This window comes from Cnephaeus nilssonii (genome assembly GCF_951640355.1).
Source record: "Cnephaeus nilssonii genome assembly, chromosome: 7".
Classification (NCBI taxonomy): Eukaryota; Metazoa; Chordata; class Mammalia; order Chiroptera; family Vespertilionidae; genus Cnephaeus; species Cnephaeus nilssonii.
Genome location: NC_137078.1, coordinates 60,417,697 through 60,441,236, shown reverse-complemented (window position 1 = coordinate 60,441,236; position 23,540 = coordinate 60,417,697). Strand labels below are relative to the sequence as shown.

General features: G+C 37.8%; 1 protein-coding gene across 5 annotated transcripts in view; it reads left to right on the top strand.

Annotated features, from left to right (window-relative positions):
• The window catches only part of PATJ (PATJ crumbs cell polarity complex component), a 313,058-nt gene that overhangs the window by 147,143 nt on the left and 142,375 nt on the right, over positions 1-23,540 (top strand). For 4 of the 5 annotated variants that reach the window (XM_079776628.1, XM_079776629.1, XM_079776630.1 and 1 more), the window contains exon 27: positions 1,418-1,517. In XM_079776628.1, the coding sequence (XP_079632754.1) occupies positions 1,418-1,517 (100 nt within the window). Of the gene's footprint in view, positions 1-1,417; positions 1,518-10,163; positions 10,422-23,540 lie in introns of those variants that run through there. The other variant, XM_079776632.1, reaches the window with a different exon arrangement.

Here is a 23,540-nt window from a genome sequence, read left to right as displayed (position 1 = left end):
AGAGAGTGGAAGAGAAGGAGAAGGGGAGGGGAGGGGAGGAGAGGGAGGGGAGAGAGAGAGAGAGAGAGAGAGAGAGAGAGAGAGAGAGAGAGAGAGAGAGAGGAGAGAGAGGAGAGAGGAGAGAGAGGAGAGAGACATCGATGTGAGAGAGATGCATCAACTAGTTGACTCCCACATGTGCCCTGACTGGGGTTGGGGATCAAACCTGCAACCGATGCATGTGCCCTTGTCCAGGAATCAAACCTGAGATTCTTTGATCCACGGGTTGATGCTCTAATCACTAAGCAAAACAAGTGGGGCAATTTGTGTATTCTTTTGCTACTTAATAAGCTTTTTGTATTTGGCATCTACCTTCATCATTCTTGAACTTTATCAATTTTTAGATTTTCTACATATATATGAAGTATTGCTTTTGTTAGACACTATTTAAATAAATTCGGGTATGTGTTTTCCTTTATGGATCCCAAATGGTGTTCTCTGTTTTGGAGGAACTTATTACATGCCTGCTTTCTGTAATGGCCAGGTCATTGTCCATTTACTGAAGTATATCCTGCCATTAGTGGTTTTATCATATAAATCATAATTGAATGTACTTTGTTGAAATCCTGTAGCAAAACAAATCTTAATCCAATTGTTTTGGAATCTGTGGAGTGTTTGGATCTCTCTGCTCCTATTTAGCAGCTTGGCTCTCTCTATAAAGTTTGGCATGTTTTATTTTTCCCATCGTTCCAGAAAATGTCTGCGTTCTCTGAAGGTAATCTGATCATAGAGTTTCCTTTTGCTTTAGTTTGAACGAAATATTGATGTGTTGTATCATTCAGCATGTAAACTTAAAAAATACTTAGACCTACAAAATGTATTCATCATAAAGATTTCTTTCTTTTTTTAAACTTTGAAATGTGTTGACAATCTACAAATTATAAATGAATACCTTTTCAGTTAGCAAATCTTGGTATTTCAAGTATGTTTTTAAGAATGAAATCTGTATCTTTTACAATTGAATGAAAAGTGTAAATAATTGTAGAAATAATGTAGTGAATATTTTTTTCATTTAGATTTAATTTTGAAATGTCTTTCATTTGAATTACTTGGTTTAATAACAAAGAAAATGAAGCTTTATAGCATAAAGAAAGGACATGTAATTGGCTTTCTTACTGAGAAAAGGTATACATTCTTCTGGGCAGATATACAGTCTTAAAAACTGTGCTTTTGACATCCTGTTCTCTTTATTGGTGTGTTTACATCCCAGAGTCACTTTTAAATAATAGCATAAATATAAGAAAATAAATTACATTTGTTTTATAATCTTCCTGATATAACTGAAGTTGGCTACATATTATCTTTTTATCCTATTTGCCATTGAAGAAGAGGATTGTGCAAAGGCCATTTACCCTTCTCTCAAATTTTGCATCTTCAGAGGCAAGGAACTGCTCCGCCTCCGATGAAACTGCCGCCTCCTTATAAAGCTCCGTCTGAGGACAGTGATGAAAATGAAGAGGAATATGCATTTACCAACAGTGAGTTCCTTTACGTTTTTTGAAGTGGGTGCAGAATTTGTTAAATTGTGCTTTAATGACTGCTATAAATTATCAAATGCAATGCTGTAGGTTCTTAGAAAATGTGCATGAATATAAGACAAAAGTCAAAATTGGCATTCTCCTTAACTTTTGTGACTTTATTTTCCTAAGCTTTCCTCTTTGACAGTAATATAATATTAGAGTGAATATCACAGTTTTACCTACATTTCATCCTGCTTTTACTATTTGTTTGTGAATACAATAATGCTAAGAAGTCCTTGATATTGCATTTGACCCACAATAACAGGAATTGTATGTCAGTTCTTGATTACTTACCCTACTCAATGGATGGTGATGTTGCTAATACAAAATTCCAGAAGGCCTACCAAGTCATATTTTCTCCTTTAGAATTCCTTTCATGTTTTTCTATTGCATTAGCTGTATCAAATATACACTCATATATATATATATATATATATATATATATATATATATATATATGGCTTTATTGAAAAGAATTTGCATTTCTTTTATGCATGTAAAGTATATGTAGTTATATCTGATTGCTGTTGTATAAGGAATTTCTTTTGGGGGTGATGAAAAGAAATATTCTGTGTATCTTTCTTTAAAAATATTTTTATATACAAAATGGGAGTTTGATATAGAAATTGAAAGAGTTGCACTTCTAATGTGTGATCTTCAGAGGCAAGGAACTGCTCCACCTCCAATGAAAGTGCCCTTGTCTATGAAAATAATGGGACCCACATCACAGGGTTTTAATGAGGATTAGAATAAGATGATAAGGCTTTTAGCCTGACATATAGTGAATCTTCAACAAGTATTTAGCTCTTGTTATTGTTAATAATAATTATTAAGTTGGCTCTATAACTATATTTTTCTAAATGTAATAAATGTTTAAATAAAAGTATAAATATAAGTTTATAACAATTTAGGCAACTTTATAAAAGTTTGGCTCCTATTTTGTGATTTTACAGAGCCTTTTCTCATGTATTATTTACTTAATTCAACAAATCTTTGTTGAAAGTCACCTGCTTTTTACTAATAGAGTTAAAGAAGTAAATCTGCTATGAAATGAATAACATAGCTCCTTTTTTCTTGGTGGGGTCACCGGCCTGGAAAGGAGGATACAAAGGCATAGGAACAAATTTTGATAAATCTACTATAGTGCCTTGGTTTTCAACCTCTTTTGGAGAACTACATATAATGGATACGATTGATACGTGTGTGCACATTCTATCTAATAAAGAGGGACTATGCTAATTGACCATCATATCCTCACAAAGATGGTGGCACCCATAGCCAATAAGGAGGGGATATGCTAATTGACTGCCACGCCCTCAAAGATGGCAGCGCCCATAGCCACAAGATGGCGGTACCCAGTCCCCTCAGCCCCGACGAGGCAGCAGGCGTGTGGCACAGCCGGGCCTGCCCCCAGGTGGGTCTGGCCATTCCACGCGCTGGCCTCTGGAGTCCCCCAGTCTCCTCAGCCCCCCAGCCGCCCAGGGCTGGCCCGAGGCACAAGCAAGCCTCGGATGGCAGCTGCCCAGCTGCCCAGGGCCACCCGAGGCTCAGGTAACCAGGGCCAGCCGAGGCTTGTGCTGCTGGCAGTGGCAGCAGCAGAGGTGTGATGGGGGCTTTGCCTTCCCCTGATCGCCGGGTCGCCTCCTGCCCCTGAGGGCTCCCGGACTGTGAGAGGGGGCAGGCCGGGCTGAGGGTCCCTCCCCCCCCCCAGTGCATGAATGGAAATAGTTGATTATCCATAGTATCTGTGTTGCTAGAATGCCCATAGTTGCATAGTTGTTAAGAAACTTGGTTTGGGCATGTGACTAAGATTACATTCTAATACTAGTTCTACTACTTAGTTGTGAATTCATGGACAAGTTACTTAACCTTTTCCTGGATCATACTTTCTTATCCATAAGGGGAGGAAGGGGTGTCTTATTATAACTTGTCTTATAGGATTTTTGTGAGAATTACAGGGGGAAAAACATTTAAAGAGCTTAGGATAGGGATTGTGATAACTAGTAAACACTCTGGTTTCCATGTGCCAAACCTTCACATATATTAATAGGTCAGTCAACATAATAACTTTGTGAGGTCTCTAATTATACAAATAAAGAAACCGAAGCTCAGAGAATTAAGGAATATGTCCAAACTTAACACAGCTAGTAAATGGAGTGTACACCCAGGTACTCAGACTCTGGAACCTGTCCTATCATCTACATTTACCATTACTTAAAACCCATTAGTATGGCAGAAATAGGTACAAAGTGATTGGAGGTTATCTAGTCAGTAGTACTTTGATGCCATAAAATAGGCAGAGCACAGTACTCAAAGATCATGGGTACATCTGTATTCGTACATATGCATACATTTATGACATTAGTGGGGTTCAGGAAGGACATCGGTTTTCACTCATCAGAGATCCACCATCTCTCCCAACTCCCAGCAGCCCCGCCCTGCTGAGCTCAGGATGCCAGCAGAATCCAGGACAGACTGCGTTGTACGGGGACCATTTTTTCCTCATATACACAACCAGTGCAGAGCCCTTCCTTTACATGGACAAACCTTGGTCTGTTTGGGCAAGATAAGCTGTTGGCCTCACCCTGATGACTCCCTGAGACCCTGCCCCACCACAAGGCCTGTGGACACCAGGGGGGTGAGGGTGGGTGGCAGCTGGACTTGGCATACCCCGGGACTTTTGCTGAGTGGCCTCAGACCCAGCACTGGCATCAAGTTTGAACCTGTATCAGTCTGGTGAACACCACTTGCCCCTGGTGACTCACTGAGAACCTACCTCGTACAACTCCAGTACTGCCAGAGGCTCCTTCAGTGACTGAGCCTAAGAAGCAGCCGGCAGGTGGAGGCAGATCCCGGGTGCCTTGGGCCTTTGGCTGATCTGCCGCAGGTTCGGTGCTGGTGGAAGCCAGCCTTGGTGTGCAGCTTGGTTCTTTCCACACACACCCAGGCCCAGCAGAGGCAGCCGCAAACTATGGATCACTTTGTAGCTCCAAACAGGTTGCCCAGGACCAGTCACAGTCAGAGTCTGACATTGACCTGCACCAGAGTCCCTCCCAAGAGGCCCCAGAACTAACACACCCAGTTGTTCAGACAACATCAGAGCAGAATCCAATTAGCTTCACAAGTGGCATATTTAAAGGGTCATCTCAGCAGGCACCAGACCTTCTTGAAGTGAACTCCACTTCATGTGGTCAGCACCTACATTGCAGCTTGTGCACTATGGTTGAGGCCAGACCTGAGAGTCAGCCCCACGCACAGATGGACCAATAGCAATCAAGACTCAAGTTACAACAGGAGGAAACTCATAACCCACACAAGGGACATTCCTAGGGCACCCAGCTCAGGTGATCAAGGAGACTGTGCCACTGAATCCCACAAGACACCTACTGCATAAGGCCAGCTTACCAAAACTGGGAGATATGGCAGATCTACCTAATATATAGAAACAAACAAACACAAAAGAGGCAGCCAAAATGGGGAGACAATGAAGCATGCCCCAAATGGAAGAACAGGAGAAATCTCCAGAAAAAGAGCTAATGAAATGGAGGCAAGCAATTTACCAGATATAGAGTGCAAAAAAATGGTTATAAGAATGCTCAAGGACTTAGTGAGAACTACAGGGAACTTAGTGAGAACTACATGAAGAGAACATAAAAAAGAACCAGTCAGAAATGAAGAATACAATATCTGAATTGAAGAATACACTTGAAGGAATAAACAGTGGGTTGGATGAAACAGAGGACTGAATCAATGACTTGGAAGACAAGGGAGCAGAACACACCCAATCAGACCAGCAAAAAGAAAAATAAAATTTATTTCATTTAATTTTTAGTTACAGTTTGCATTTAATATTATTTTGTACTAGAGGCCCAGTGCACGAAATTCGTGCAAGGAGGGGGGTGTCCCTCAGCCCAGCCTGCACCCTCTCCAATCTGGGACCCCTCAAGGGGTGTCCGACTGCCCGTTTAGGCCCGATCCCGTTTAGGACATCCCCCTCACAATCCAGGTCTGCTGGCTCCCAACTGCTCACCTGCCTGGCCTTCCTGATTGCCCCTAAATCGCTTCTGCCTGCCAGCCTGATCACCCCCTAACCACTCCCATGCCAGCCTGATTGATGTCTAACTGCTCCCCTGCCAGCCTGTTTGCCCCCAACTTCCCTCCTCTGCCAGCCTGGTCACCCCTAACTGCCATCCCCTGCAGGGTTGATTGCCTCCAACTGCCCTTCCTTGCAGGCCTGGTGCCTCCCAACTGCCCTCCCCTGCTGCCCACATGGGGCAGCCATATTGTGTGTTGGACTGATGGTCAATCTGCATATTACTCTTTTATTAGATAGGATTAGTTTCAGGTGTATAGCACAGCAGTTAGACAATTATATACTTGACAAAATGCAACTCTTTCTTGACCAGCCATTGGGTTGCAACCTGCAGTATGATAATACACTAATTGCTGTCCCCCACCATTCTGATTTCTTACATCTGGAAAGACCTAATAATTCACAAATGGTACAGTTGTCAGTCTCAAAAATTTAAAATCTTTGTCAATAATAAGTAAGGCTATATGCGAATTGCACATATGAAAAAATTTTCTAGTCAGTATTATCAACTTAAGAAATATGATAACAATTTCCTAATAGCAATAAGAAAAACTATAAAATATCTAGGAATAATACAATTAGAAATGTAAATGCAGTGATCCATAATTATGTTAGTCATTCACTCTTTGACAATGTGATGAAAGCTATAAATCCACTCCCGGAAAAATGTCTGCAGATACATGGAAACATTGTCACCCATGTGCATTCACACACACACACACACACACACACACACACACACACACCATTGTAAATAGAAATAGGTATCCTTTTGCCTATTTAATGGTAATCTTGAAGCTCATTTAAGAATTCATGGGCCACAGGTTAACAATCCCTATAATTTCTTTTTTAAAGAAAACTATGGAACTTTATTAAAGAAGATTTGGGGGGTGGGAGAAGGGGGGAAGTAGAGATATATTATTTTCCTGTTTGGAATACTCAGTATTTTTTAGATTTTAATTATTTCTAAATTAGTCTATAAGTTTAAGGTAATTTGAATCCAAATCTGAAGTGTGTATAGGCTTTTAAAAATATATGACAATTTCATTGAAAATTGATTTGGAAATGAAATGCTAGACAGCTTTGGAAAGTGTGCCCTAGTATCTGAACATATTCTAGAGTGGTGGTTTTCAGACTCAATTTGGAGCTTTTAGAAATGACTTCGAAGTGTTTCAGATCGTCTAAATCAGCTTTTCTCAACTGTGGCACTGTTGCCATTTTTACCAGATAATTCTTTGGCAGGTGTGGGAAGGAACTTGTCCTTTACATGGAAGGATGTTTAACAGCATCCAAGGTCTCTACCTACTGGGTACTACTACTACGCTCTTTCCCACCTCAGTGGTGACAGCCAAGAATGTCTCTACATATTGCCAGGTGTCTCCTGGTCTAAATGGATGGGGGTTTCTACTGTCATTTATTAATTGGGGTGCCTACTGCACTGTATTGTATAGGATAGTCCCATACAATGAAGACTTATCCTGCCCAGAGTACCAGTAACCCTCGTGATTAGAAACATTGTTTAAAACTGCAGTAATTAAATCAATTAGTTTTTGCATTAAACATTGTCTAGAAATAGACCGGGGTGTCTATTTAGAATTTAGAACATTAAAAAATGTTCTTTTTTAAAATAGTAGAGTTTAGATTAATCAGTAAATGATGGAATATGTAATTATTTGAGAAAAAAAGTAGATATCTTCACTTCTCACCAAAATTACATATTAATTCTAAAAGAATCATGTGCTATAAGATTATTAAAATACTAGTGGCCTGGTGCACGGAATTCGTGCACATTAAAAGGGGGACCGAGAGTCAAGTCCCCACCCACCCACATGCGCCTCAAAAATCACGTGAGACCCAGACCCGGCCGCCCCCCCCCCCCCCCCAATTGGGTTAGTTCCAGACCCGACCAGTTCCACCCTTGTCAAGCCTCGCCAGGCAGAGGGGTGCAGCCTGAGTTCAGCTGGCCTGGTGCTGGGGCGGGGGGTGAGGCCTGAGGTCCTCCGGCCTGGTGCTGGGGTGGGGGACGCACCTTGAGGTCCCCCATCAAGCCCCGCTGATCGGGGTCCGTGACCTCAGGTCCCCCGGCCTGGCGCCAGGGCGAGGTTCCAGCCTGGCGCCGGGGCAGGGGGTGAGGCCTGAGTTCTTTGTCAAGCCCCGCTGAGTGGGGGCACAGCCTGAGGTCCCCTGTCAAGCCCCATGGGGGCGGGGGAGGGCATAGCCTCAGGTCTCTGTTGATTGCTCATTAAGGCTCCTTAAGGCAGTGGTCAGCAAACTGCGGCTCGGGAGCCACGGTTTGCCACTCTGTTGACTAATGAGTTTGCCAACCACTGGGATAGGAGCTTAATCACAAGGAACAACAACAGCCTGTAATTATTGAAATGGAGAGTCTAGGTCACTTGTCGGCAAACTCATTAGTCAACAGAGCGGCAAACCACGGCTCGCGAGCCACATTTTGCCGACCACTGCCTTAAGGGAACTTGGACTCAGCTTTGGGTGCAGCCATCTTTGTGACAGAGTGAGGGTCAATTAGCATTTTTCCTCTTTATTAGATAGGATAATTTTGGTACAGGGAAAGGCCTTTCATATTATTATAAAGTAAATAATCATGTTTTTTTATATAAACATTAAAAATATTGTGTTTATACATATACATAAATATTACTATAGTCAGAAGAAAAAGACATGTATAACAATAGAAAAACAAGCAAAGATCAGACTGTGCATAGCCAAAGAAACAGATATGGGTAACAAGTACAATGAGTCTGTTCAGCCTCACTAATAAGAGAAATGTAAATTAATTTAAAAATCAGATTTTTTGGCTATCAGATTAAGATTTTAACAATTAATATTTCTCATTGTTGGAAAGGTCGTAGAAAAATAAGAGCTCTTATATACTGTTGGTAGGAATATGAATTCAGGTACCTCTTTCTGGAGACCCATTTGGCGGTATATACAAAAAATTTAAAAGTGCATATTCTTTGACTGAATAATTCAACTTCCAGTGAAACAGCCTAAGGATTTCATTGTCCATGTGTATGTATATGTATATATATCTACAAAGATGTTTACTGAAGCATTTTTCACTAATAGCAATTATAGTGATATATACTATATGTATTTAGTACATAATATAGTCTTAAGTCACTGAATTTCTAAGCACTTTTAGCCATTTGGCCTGAAACAAGTTGCGTCTCTTTTCCTTTAGTTTCCTCATTTGTAAGATGGGGATACTAATAGTGCTCATTCACTGGCTGGTTATGAGAGACTAGAAAAGATAAAATGCTTATATATGAAGTGACATATAGAAAATACTCTTGAAATGTTAGCTACTACTCTTTATTATTATTAATAGTAATAAAAATGTCTTCAGCTCACCCAATACTGCCATTACAGAATGAAATTCTGGCATAAATATATTTTAAATTTTTATCTAAAAATTATTATAATTTAATATTTAAAACTTTAGCAATCAGTTTGGTGGGGGGGGGGGGTTAGTTTTGGGTTTTTTTTTTAATTGATTTTGAGAGAGAGAGAAACATTGATGTGAGAGCGGAACATCTATTGGCTGTCTCCTACATGCCCCTTACCAGAAGTCGAACCCAACCAGGAATTGAACTCGCAAACTTTTGGAGCACAGGATGACGCCCAACCAACTGAGCCACACTGACCAGGGCAGCAATCACTTTTTTGAAGTTTAATATTATCGTGTAGTAACAATATATTATTAACACTGTTACTATTGGACTGCTCCCTGATCATCATTGCATATGGCAATACTATTACACTTTCACTTTAAATTGTGATTACTAGAAGAGAAAGAAATTTTGGAGTATTTCATTTTTATGTAATTTTTCCCTTTCTATTCTTTATTTTCTCTGGACCAAAGTTAGAATTATCATACAAGTATTTATATATGATTTTGTAATTTCTCCTTCCCATTGAATTTCAGTGTTGCAGTGTTGACAATTGTCTCTCCCCATCCCCCGATTTCTCCCAATGTAAGAAGAATACACGGGAGAAATTATTGAGGAAAATTCACGACCTAAAAAGAATTTTAAAACTAAAAATATAGCTTTTAAAGGTAACTTTGTTGTGTGCTAATTTGCCAAACAGTCCTACAAAGTTTATGACATGATTTAATTGCTGTTATTCTGCCTCCTAATATTTAAATGTTAAAGAAGGGAATAAAAGTATTTTAATCAGTGTCTTCCTTCATAGTGATGGGATTTGAGAACCATAAAGTTCATCTTATCTAATTTTACAGTCAAGAATCCTAAAACCCAGAGCAATTAATTCGCCCAAAGTCACAAAACAGTTACTGTTCAGGTCAGGATTGCAATCCAGGTCTCATTTGGGGTCAGGCCACATTGAGGCTCTTCCTTTCAGCGCTTGCTTTGTGCCCCCTGACAGTTTTTAACATGCAGTAGACCTCATGCTTGCTGAAGATTTATTGAGCAACTAGTAATATTTTGGGTTTAAAATTTTTATTTGTTTTGTGATTTTCATTGTAGACTGTAGTTGATCTCTACCTTGCCAATAGATGTCACTACAACCAACAGCAATTATTACTGAAATGTAAAGAATGTTAAGAATGTCCACCTCAAATAAGCATTCATTAGTGGCTTCTAGCAACATTTCCATGTTTATTTTACTAAACATATGAATTTATTTGCTCTCTCCTTTTGTTGTTTCTGACAATGCAAAATAGGAGGGGAATTGTTAAGAAGTAAAGACTAACATTTAAGTTTTAAATTTTATGTAAATTCTTTTCCCAGTTTGTTATAATTAATTATCTTTTTTCATCTTTATAATTAAGTAAAATATGTAGAATTCTTTCTGTAGCCCTATCATTGGAAATAGGTGATCATTTTATTTTAGTGGGTTTTTTATTATGAAAACTTTCAAAGCTTCAGTCCTTGATGTAATTGAAATATATGTTTATTGCAACTATGAACAAAATTTGTATTAAGATCTTTTGAACAGCTTTTAAATTATGTTCAGGTGTTCTTGACATTTTTATATATGATCAGTGATCAGGTAGAGGACTAATCTACATATGACAAAGAAAGGTCAGAAGATACTGAGGTAATTGATAGAAAGATAATGCTGAAGTAATTGCAGTTGGTTATATAAATATATTCAGGTGTGCTGGTGTAGGACAGAGTAGGACCGTGGTCGGCAAACTGCGGCTCGCGAGCCACATGCGGCTCTTTGGCCCCTTGAGTGTGGCTCTTCCACAAAATACCACGGCCTGGGCGAGTCTATTTTGAAGAAGTGGCGTTAGAAGTGTAAGTGTAAAAAATTTGGCTCTCAAAAGAAATTTCAATCATTGTACTGTTGATATTTGGCTCTGGTTGACTAATGAGTTTGCCGACCACTGGGAGATGCAGAAGAAACCTCAACTATTCCTTTAGTGATTTCTCTGAAGCTCCTGGTGATTTTTTTCATAATCCTCCCCCCGCCCGTCCCCCCTACAAGAAAAAAAGCTAACTTGAAGACTTGACAGCCAGCTTAAATAGAATCTGTTCTGCACGTTTAGAATGTTAGTGAGACACAAATGAATCTCGCTAGGGATGCCTCACGTTCAATGTGGTTCACCAGTTTCTTTGTTATAAAAATGATTGAATGCTGTGAGCAATAAGGAGAGAGTAAGTTGATGACGGTTCCACTCACTTCGGACAGGCTACAGTTTCCTTTTAATCTGCATTAGAAAGATGCAACTAATGTGATGAACTATTTCTCAGCAGGAAAACTGGGTCATTACAATGATATTAATTGAAGCTGGCCACAGAATAAATGGTTGTGTTTATCTTGCCTCCTGCTCTGGGATAGAGCTGTCATCCTGATGCTAGCAGGGTAACTGAGTGCTACAGTCGGCAGCAGGAAGCATCTGAGGGTCAGATGTTGGAAACCAGGGATTTTGCTTCTCCCGGCATACTTTCCCAGGCAGCTTTTACCTACTGACAGATGTGACTTGAGAGGTAGCTGGAAATGAGCTTAATTGATTGCTCCTCACGATAGAAATAGACTGACAACTTGCCCTTACGGAGAATAAAATCTGAGGGGGTGTGAATAGGCCCAAGGTCGACAGAAGAGAGAGGACAGAGTCTGGTGAGGATTTGAGCTGCTTCCAGCATTGAATGTTGAACGGGAATGCAGACACCCTGAAGGGAACACTGGTACAGCCATGGTCCAAGGGGGATTCCCAGGTAAGATATCTGTGCCTCTGTGATCGGTGGTTCTTTCAGAATGCAATCTTAAGCTGTTTCAGTGTTGTGTGATTTTAAAGGTTTGAACAATAATAAGCTAGTGCATTTATCTCAAGTGAGAGAGTGAGGGTGCATAATGCATGTGCAAGCCGATTGTATGTTAGAAACAAACCTTTAAAAATTTCCATTCATCTGTATTACAGCTGGAATCGTCTGTATCGTGTTTTTGAAAAGTAGAGTAGTTTATCAGACTGTCAAGAATATATTAGTAGGTTCCGTGCCAGAATTCTTAGCACTGTGTTCATGCTGGATCCTCTCCTTTCTGAACGGTGATTGAGAAGTCGCTCTCCTGGACATTTGTTATTGTTGTTATTTGTGCCTTGCCTGTAGTCAAAAGGGATGCTGATTTACATTAGAACAAGGTTATGCTGATTCATTTAAAAATACTGACCATTCAGCGTTTTGTGGTAGATGAAAAGAGAATAGCATTAAGGAACCATAGTAGTAAACCGAAGGCTGCTTTTCCTAAATTGTAGAATAGCACCTTAAATTTTATTTGCTAATTGTGATTGAGGTCCCATTCATCTAAACCCACACGTTCAAATTCATTAGGGGCGGGGGCTCAGCCCTTGCAAGTATCGTCAGGAACTTCGTTGTTAACATATGGTTCTTGAAATCATCCCTAGATTGGTAATATAATTTCATGCAATAAATTACTTGCTTTCGTATATGTTTTTGTCTGACTTTAAAAACATTAATTTGTTAACATCAGAGCTTTTTTAAAAAATTTAAGTAAGATGCAGAATATTTAGACCTAATAGGGGTCTGCTTGCCTAAGAATGATTGCCTAAGGGAGGCAATTGTAAACTCAAAGAGTTAGACATCACCCTATAGCTGATCTTTTTATTTTCAGCAGTGCACATGCAAATTAGGTTATATCTACTGCAACAACAGAATATATGCTGCATTCCCGATTTAAGCCAGCAAACCTTTTTCCTCACGATGCTGTCAAAATAATTGAGCAAGAACTTTTCTTTTGCCTAAAATATAATTTCTGAGGATCTTATGAGCTATATAATACCAGTTTTGTGATTTTGATGTAGAGGAAATGTTAAAGGTCTTAAATGGTTGCGTCACAGATTCCCCGTAGCGACAACTGTCCATGTTGTGTTTCTTTCTGCACTGTAGTTGGATTGTGTTTTCAGTTGTCTGTCATGTTTTCAGGGCTACTCAAACTTGTGTTGACAAGGCAACTATAGGAATGATCCTGAATATTTGTGGACCCTACCTGCTTTTTTCTTCAGACTCCTTAGAGCAATTTGTTCATTTTCCTTTTATTTTAAGAAGTTTCTTGGTTTTGAAATCAATTTTCAGATTAAAAATACAGGTGTGCTCAGTCATCTCGGTATAACCTGCCATCCCTGGTAATTTCCTTAATCTTTGTCTCACCATCTTGAAGTTGCCACTGGCCAGGCTTCATAAACCCCAGTAGAACCCTCAGCATTCTCTAGAGTGGGTTTTCCAGAATTGGAAGAGTATATCTAGTCAATAGGAATTTCTGTCTCTTTTGCATTTTATTCAAATAATATATGAAGTCCGTTTTTTTAAAAAAGTTATTAGCTATAAATGTGTCTCATAAGTGAACATGTATTTACATGTTATATGTAGATTAGTTTTTCAGTGTTCCTGGTCAGGATTAATTGTTCATGATTTTCATAACGAATATATACAGCATTTATTAAAGGTTTCTATTTATATATGCATATTTAACTCGAAAGAATTTTAATGCTTTGCAATAGTCTTTATATTATGGTCACTGTTCTGCATTCAGTTACTTTTAACAGCACCTTTCTCGTCCATGTCTCCATTTGGCATATATATATATTTTTCACATTAAAGCAGTTTATTTGAAGATTGCTCAAAAATTTAATCTTTAATGAATACATTTGACAAAAGCCTAGTTTTTGCTAAGAGTCACACCTGCATGAATTAATTAAAAAATTAGGTTTGGTTAGAACTCTTATTGGCATATTTTACAAAAAGTTATACATAGGATGACAAATAAAAGGAGGCCTCAGTCTGCAGAGAATTTATTTTTTCTTTTGTACTACTTAGAAACTTAAATGGCTTTATGCTGCTTTGATATCAGTGGTATTATGCCACTTTAAAATATTTTAAGTTTGTGTATATGAATATAGGTTAAACACTCATTTTAATTTATCTAATATTGAACAAAGATATTATTGCAATTTGAATTAGGGAGGGAGTGTATCAAAACTTAAGTAGCATTTAAAGTTATTTTCTTCTAAAAAATCTCTTTTTTGGTGAATACACTGGGGAGGTAAGGTAATAAATATTACTCTTATGTTTCTGTCATATAGTTCTGTATTTTTAAAATATATATATTTATGGCTTTTTATTACATTTATAATAAGCCAAGACTCTCGGATACTTGCAGAGTATAAAGAATTCATATTGTATGTTATGAATATATTTATCCCAGGTCAGTTAGTCTTATTATTTCTATTTTAAAGGTGGTAAAACTTTTTTTATAAAAAGCTTAAAATGGTTCATACATGGGTTGGTAGAGTTATGACATAACCTCAGTTACCTTGGTGATGTAACATTAAAATTTTTTGAAGCTTAACACAGTCCTAAGCCTATGGTGAGAAATACATTAATGTGATCTCTGCCCTCAAGAAGTTTCTAATCCTCCTAAGGAGAGGAAATGTGTATAGGTGCAAATGTTCTGGAAGGCCCTCTAGAAAAGATTGAGCTTGAGAAGCTGGTAGGACTGGCAGGAGTATGGCAGCTCCAGACTTGGGAGTCCACTCAAAGGCAAAGAAATGTTACAAGCTGGGAGGGCGGGAGGGACAGGACAGAGACCATCTGTATCAGGAGGGATACATGGAAGATACTAGCAGCAAAGCAAATGAACAAAGGAGGGTCAGATTTTAGAGGTGCAAGAATTCTAACACTAAAACCTCAGAATTTGCTATTTTCTGAAATGGAAAGCTTATGGTAACTAACCCATAGAGACTACATTTCTGGACATTGAAATCAAATGTATAGTTTCATTTCTTTCCTTTTCTGGAGTACTTATGTTCTAGGCACTGTGCTCCATGCTTTACTACATTATTTTTTTCAATGCATATAATTTTATAAGTTTTTTTAAGTTGCATTGTTTTATAGATGAAGTCTAGATGACTCCAAAACCTGCACTTTTAACTAGTTTTAACTTTGCATATTTTCAAGGATCTTCTCAAATAATTCTTTCCATTGGCAAAGGCAAACTGATTACTGTCCTCCTTTTCAGTAATTGGGCAAATAGACATGGAATTAGAATTCAAAAAAAAAAAAAAAAAGAGGGAGTGCCAATTACTGTAAAATGTTCATTATATTTTTCAGCAAACCACATTTTAATATTGAAAGTTCCAATTTTTTTTCCAAAAGTCCCAAACCTAATGAAGCTGAATTGGGGAAAAATACAGTAATGGAGGCGTGCCATTAGTCTTCAGGGTACACCTCACCGTGTATCACACACAGCTCAGCATGAATCAGGCTTCTCGGCGTAAACAAATTTCTCTTCCATTACTGAAAAATTTCTGTATTTGGAGAAGAAATAGCAAGTCCCCTGATGTTAACCAGAAGGGAATGGGTAAGCATCTAAGGTAAAGTAGATGTTTAGCTGGAATTTTAAAATTTAATTATATTTTGAATCACTCAATATTGTCATGTTTATCCTAGGTGAGATGGAAATGTATTAGCATTTTGGTAAATGTTCTGAATTGAGTTTGGGTTTTGACTCAATATTGCCTATACCTGCTTCAGGTTTTTAATATCTGCTCTTGAGTATTTCAGAAGCTAAAAGAGCATGTTGGGAATTAGAAGGTAGCACCTTTTAGCTTCATAAAGCAAAAGATCACGAGGTCGAAAAGGTTAAAAAGATTTTATATCTAATGGACAGTTTTCTAGCTTCCCTCTAAGTGTTTCCCTCTAAGTGTTTCTTGGATATGTTTTGATTATACCTGCACGGATAAAATGTGTTCATAGTGATAGTCTAATAACAAACAAAATTATATTGGTTAATGCTTCTCATCTGTGCCATGTGGCAATCTCTGAAAACATCTCCTTGATCCTGTGCAAAATTAAGTTAAAATGCTCTGGTTCCTCAAATGACAGACAATGGATTTAACTGATTACCAAGGCACATGTATGCAGTATAATAATTTTCAAGTTGTGTAGGCTCTGTTTTGATTGTTCTTCAAGTAGAGTCATTTTGGCATATAGATCATCTGTATTTTCACAGATTGTACAAACGTAGTTTCCCATTATTCAGTCCCTCTGGAGTCTATAACTTTGATCCTATATCTGTGCTCTTCTTTATTTTTTTAAGTATATTTTTATTGATTTCAGAGAGAAAGGGAGAGGGAGAGAGGGATAAAAACATTAGTGATGAGAGAGAATCATTGATCAGCTGCCTCCTGCATGCCCCCTACTGGGGATTGAGCCTGCAACCTGAGCATGTGCCCTGACTGGGAATCGAACTGTGTTGAGCTATGCTCTTCTTTCTTTTAGTTTGTGCGTCAGTAATCACTCCTCCCATGTGATTATGGTATTGAGATTAGGTGTTTAGGTATTAGTCTCCCCTATCTCCAAAGCTTAGATCATTGTAGATGTTCAATAAATGTTCTTTGAACGGATGTAGAAAAAGCCACTTAAGCATGTAACCTAATGAATATTTATGAGGGAATGGCCAAATCTATGCAGTTTATAAAGTGGGCATTATCTTGGAACAGGGGCTTACAAAAGACAAAATCATTCTACCATCTACATGTATTACTCAGGAAGTTCTTTTTATGGGCTTCATAGTACAATGATGGTATATAAGGGACGAACATAATCTCCCATTGGAACACTGGGATTTTGGGGGGAGAAGGGATTTCAATAACCATAAAGGAGTTCTTATGAAGAATTTACATAATTGGGGGAGGTAGGCAGTAGAATAATAGGCATACGTGTTTATTTTCCTGCTCTCAGTCTTTTTTTAAAATTGAGCGATCCATTGTGAACAAATCTTGAATATGATTTATACATCTAACGTGTTCAATTCACAAAATAGTTTCTTGGTCAAGTGGGAGAAAGTAGCAGCATTTCATTTTATAACCAGCAGACCTTTGGTGCAGGGTGAACTTATTTAAAATTAATCAATTATTGGAAGATTCAGCAAACGATAGCCTGTGGGCCAGATTTGGACTTCTGCATGTTTCTGCAAATAAAGTTTTATTGGAATATAGCCACACTCATTCATTTACATATTGTCTCTAGTGCTTTTGAACTACAAAAAAACAACAACACAGCACAGTTGATTGGTTGCAATAGAGACTATGTGGCCCACAAAGCCTAAAATATGTACTGTCTAGTTCTTTCCAGAAAATTGGCCAACCCTGAGTTATACCATAGAAGTTAAAACTTTGAATCACATGTGAGTTAAAATCCTGTCATACAGCTTGCTCTCTGTGTAGCCTTGAGCAAATTACTTATTACAAAATTGTCTGATTTATTATTTCTTTCCCTCAAAATGCGGATAGTACCACCTACCACATAAGTTTTTCCAGGTGATTAAGTGGCATAAAATATATAAAGTATTTAATATGTTGATTTTTAAATAGTAAACACTCTGAAAAGGTTAACTATATGCAAAAAAATGTATTAATTGGTGTATTATTTTTCCTTTGTTCAAGATGGAAAGTTTTAACTTGACTTTGAGACACTCCTATGAAATAGTTTACATGATTATTCTTATATATTTATCTGACATATACAATTGGTGATATACTCACAATTCCTAACTTTCTGTACTTTGATGGCACAAAATATTGTCAACCAGGTTAGTTACTTAGGTTTTTCCCATGCCATAAAAAAGTTAGCTGTAAAAATCCTTAAATTAATTTGCAGGTAAACCATGGCCCTAATTCTCTGGCAATTCAATATTCAATTAAATATTGAATCAATTTAATCATTTTCTTACTGCTCAGAATATTTTAATACACAATATTGTCGTGACATAATACAAAAAATATATATTGGTCTCTGCCCGCCAATTCCTGGCACAGATCTCCTAAAACCCTTGTAATTTCCTAAGTGATAAGAACACTAGGAGCATCTCTTATTCTAATATTTGCCTTTGACTATGACCCTGACACAGGATTCCTAAAACCTTGTAAATTGCTAAGTTATAAGAGCACTAGTAGTATCTTTTGTTCTAATGAGGCAACTCTGGGTGGGGTCCTCGGTGGGGCTGATCACCAGAAAAATTGAGCTATAATTAGAAGCTTGGAATTTCCTCTCTTCCAGCCCTTCTCTACTCCAGAGAGGAGAGAAGGGCTGGAAACTGAATTAATAATCTATCTTTACTTTGCAAGGAAGCCTCCATATTGTTATTCATTATGTTTATAATGTCATGAGAATAGTATTCTTGATTTATTTTTAATTCAGCACATCTTGTTAATGTCTTGTACAGAGGACACACGCAATAAATATTAAATGAATGAGTGAATGGATGGATGCTGGAATATGTAAAAATATGCAGAAGACATACGAATAGGAGGGGTTTGGGCATTGACTGTGTTCTTCTCTGTCTTGATTTTTTCCTTCTTGAAATACTATATATTTCAAATACCCTGTATGCAGTTCATTTTTTAATTATTTGTACAAAGCAGTTTTATAGCTGACAAGCAGATATGAGGCAAATCGAGCTAGAAATGTAGAGTAATTGGATAAGGCTGTGGTGTTACGCGGGGGGATTTAAATGAGGAGAAACGTATTACAGTAGCCAGTAGAGGACTGTTAAAACTATTGAGGAAGAGGAATAATCTTCTGCCTGAAATCTAGCTTGTTGATAGAGTACCAGGGAATGATATAGGGGACGACTTGGAAGATATATCAGTTAGGATTAAGTTCCACTGTGAGCAAGGAAACCCTAAAATAATAGTTATTCTAAAGGGCAGAGATTTATTTTCTCACTGGTGAGTCTAGAAGTGGGCACTGCACGGTGTCAGACCCACACCCCTTTCAAACTGTTGCTGTTCAGGGCTTGACCTCCATTCCCTACATCAGCGTCTAGAGGACGCTAGCTCCAGCCATCAGGGCTGCCTTCCAGCTGCCAGGAAGAAAAAAAGAGAAGAGAAGGGAAGCCTTGCTCCTTTTAAGGATATTGTTGGAAAGTTGCACATAACTCTGTAACTTATATTCTATTCCCAGAGTTTAGTTACACAGTTAGCTACAAAGGAGTCTGGGAAACATTTTTCTTCTACGCAGACACATGCCCAACTAAAACTTTGTTTCTGTCACTCAAGAAGAAAGGTAGAATGGCTATCAAAGAACAAATGAACAGACTTTCCAATGCTGGGTTTTTAATATTCTAGGAAATATGGAGAGAAGTCTATAAGCTAATATAAGTGGAACTTTTCTTATACTTTTAGTACTCCAAGTACTTTGTTTAAGTAGAATAGAATAAAAAGCAGCATACATCATCCCTCCCTTTTTTTTCTTGATTAATTGCTTGCTCATACTTATCTATCCAAACCAATAGAGAGGGAAAGTTTTGGCCTATATAGTATTTTGATTCTCTTGGAGTCATTTTTAAAGTTGTATGATTTTAGTTGGTTGTTGTTTATTCTAATATGATTTCTAGAAGGTAATATATATTATTATTATTATTATTATTATTTATAGTTTATATTAAGGTATATGGAAAAACAACATAATTTCTGACATATTCTTGACTATTCTTAAAACAGCCAGTTATGTAAAAATGTGATTGGCAGTTGAAAACTTTCAGAGGATATTTCCTTGGCATATAGAAAAGGTATTTAAATTCTGTATAACTTGTAATTGGAAAAGAAAATAAGGCAGCATTTACTCTCAATGGAGTTTGTAAGTTATCTCTAAAAGCAAATCATGTATAAGTACCATACTTACATAATATAGTATGTGATCATTTGATTATATGTGCTTGGAATAGTGTATTAAAAATAGTGTTTTCTAATATCCTTTATCATTTTAATATTATAATTCAAAAATTTTTAAAGCCTCTAATCTGTGGCTGCATATATAAATAGGATTTTTTATGTTTATGTCTGAAGTATTAAAATGTGCTGTTGGTGATTTTTCTTTTGTCTGTTACAAAAATCTACATTTGCCTGATTCTTTGGAAGTTAACATTGTAGTAGTTTTAAACATATATATATATATATTTTTTTTTAAAGAAAGTTCTAGCTTGCACTTACAACATGGTCATTCATTTGGATATCTTTGTAGATAAGTCATTAGTTCTATTTTGTTGACAATCTGGGCCCAATTCAGTGGTTTCCCATTACAGTGATCTATAGGTTCTCATGATACGGCCCCAGGATCTCTTTTCCCTTTCCTCCAGTGTTTTTTGTGCCCCTCGCCTTCTGTGCTCTGTCTATAAAGGCAGTTCCTCCAGGATATCATCCTATTCCTTATCTCAGAGCCTTTGCACATGCTTCCCCCTGCCTAATATTACTCTCTTAACTCTACCCTCTTCTTGATGTCTACTTCAAGTACAGACACTTTTTGTATACACTTCCTGTGGTGCCTTTCTATATACCTTCCATCTGAGTTCATTTTATGATTATCAGATTAATCCTATCTCTCTCACTAGGTGGTAAGTTCCAGGGCCAGGTCTCCATTGCCCATCAGCATCTAGAAACACGCTTGGACGTGATAAGTATCACTAAGAACCTTTTTAAGTAAATGAGTAGGCATAATTTCAAGCCTTAATATTCATACTGGAGAGCTAAGCGAAGTTCACTTTCACATTACAGATCCTGATTAAGAAAAATATATACATTTAACTCATTCTTGTCTTTGGCATAAAAAAAAATAAAACCAATAGTGTAGTGAAAAGAGCCTTTGTGTGTAGCGTCAGAAGATCTGTATTCAGATTTCACTCGGTCACTTTCTAGTTGTGCAATCTCAATCAAGCTACTTAAAGTTCTGGGCTAATGGTTACCTCGAATGTTAGTTTCAGTATTAAATGGGAAAAAAAAGATTTATGGAAGAGCTTGGTGCAGTGCCTAATGTAAAACTTATTCTCAGTAGATGTTATTTGCATTTGAATATAATTATTATCTTTAATATCATCTGCATTCATCTCATAACTGTTTTTTATTTCTCCAAGCTAAAAATGACATCATTATTTAGTGAACACAGTGATTCTCAAAGTGCACTTCTCACCTCCCAACCCCCCGCATGTCAGTCAAAGGAACATGTTTTATTTCTGTTCTTGGATCTCATGGGGTGGAAGTAGTAACCAGGGGGTTAATTCAGTTGGCCAGGGACAGAGTAAACCAGTGACAAGGGCAGAGGGTTGTGAGGTAATTATTATGTAGAAAAATTGCCGATGTGGGAGCTCTGGGATTCTGCAAAGTTAAGAAATAGAGTAAGAGTGGGAAGTAGAACCAGGTGTTGTGTTATGCTTCACATGAGTTACCTGACATATTCCCCCAAACAATTCAAACATATAGTTACTGTTATTGTTTTCACTTTACACATAGGTAACCAAGGAAAGAAGGAGGTTCATCAGTCCAAGGTTCTCCAAATGCAAGTGGCAGAAGTAGGATTTGAACCCCCACAGTCTGACTCCAGAGCCTCCACACTTCATCACTAGGTTCTATTGCCCAATTTACCTGAGGAGGCATTGCTTTGGACAGTCCGAGTACAGGGGATTTGTACCAGGAGAGTGAGACAGGAAGACCCAGGCTCCCTACGGGCACTGACCTGGGAAATCACCCAGCATCTGTTGTATAGGAATTAAAATGGATTTTGTACCAGGAAGCTTGGGTTTTCTCTTGCTAGTGCCCCCTCATCTTTTTTTTTTTTTTTAATGGTAATCTGTTGGGATCACAGAATGTCATCAAATTTAAGCAAAGGGAATTGTCAGAGAAGGTACACCTGAAAAAATAGTTGCTCTTTCATCCTTAACTTCTTGAGGATGGGAATCAAATATTATTTAACCAAATGCTTGTTAGGTGCCAAATACCATGATAAGTGTTGGGGTTACAAAATAAGTGAAACCCACATCTGGTTCTCAAGGGGCCCAGTCCATTGAGGAAGATAGGTGAGTCGGTCAGCTTTCACAGTGGAGGAAGAGCTTTGATACAGGAAGGCTCCTGAGGTACTTTGGAATAAGAGAAGGGACTCTGAATCCTGCCTGAGGAATCATGGAACTCTGAGCATTTTACAGAGTCATTAAGGCATGGAAAAGCAGAGGAGCCGTGATATTATAATGTGGCTAGAGTGCATTATGCAAGAGAGCCTGGCAGAAAATGGAGCTGCAATGGAAACATTTACTGACCACTTTTATACGTCTTGTATGGTGTATTAGGGATTTACATGGTTATCAAAAATGCAAGGGGTCATTTTATTTTTATTTAGCTATACTAAATAGAGAGCTCTCCTTTTATTCCAAAAATCTTGATATTTTTCCTAAACATTTTTGTTTTGCTAATTTTACCTTAAATTATATCTTAAAAGTTGAAATTTCTAGTCCAGGAAAGATACCTTAACAAGCATTCAGTACTGCTCTTAATAGGATTGACTTGACTACATATTAGAAAAAAGGTAGTGGGCTAAATACAGCTTCGTATTGCCCTTTAAAGACATGTGTGGTTTATAATTCATGAAAGAGGCAGTGATTTATGTTAAAATATCCACTCTGCCCTTCACTAGCTAATTTTCTGGTCAGTTCACTTAACTCCCCCAAGTCTCGGTATTTCTTATTTCTAGAAAGGACTATTTGAAGTATTCAATGAAATCACTTGTTTGAAGGTAACTGTCACTTTAAAGGCAGCATCTGTTATGGTTATAAATTTGAGTTCAGAAGTGCCCATGAGAGATTTTAGATTAGTCTTCCACAGATGTTTCTTTGCTTGCTTTCCTCCTCTGCTGTTACTTTTGCCTTTCTCTTTTGCTTGTTCATTCCAGTTTCCTCCCCTCTCATTTATGTTCTCTTTTATCTTGTGAGAGCAATTGTTCACCCATGTGCAAGATCCTGTGCAGGTTCTGACTGTCAGCTGCTTCCACGGTGTGATTGATATAAAGACAAGACAGAAGTGAGAAAGGATTGGCTACAGTGCCTGAAGTAATCCCTTTATTATTGCAACTGCCTAAGAAAAGGCTAAAAGGATATTAAAGCCCAAGGGGTAAAGTATTAAATGGTGCAAAAATACCAACACCAGAGAGAGAACAAGTATCTCTTCCTCTGTGGGAAGAAGATGAATGATGAGTCTTGTCAGTGTATTTTAACCGTCTTCAGTATCTAATCATCTTAGCTACCGTTTTTTTAGAATTTGACCTTTTTGTTTACTTCTTTAGCTGTATGGGATAGATCTTCCTTTCTGCAGCAGCTATTCTACAGAACATATATGTGATCTTCTTCATAACTCATTTTGGCAAATGCATATCTAGATCACAACATAACCTCAAGTAAAATTTCAAGGGTAAACTTTTTTTAATAGACTCTGTCTTCCTTACTTCTTTCACTGTGATAAAAAAAAAAACTTTTGTGAAAAGTACGACTGTGAACATGGGTGTGCAACTGTCTCCTCAAGACCCCACTTGTATTTTTTAAACATATTTTATTGATTTTTC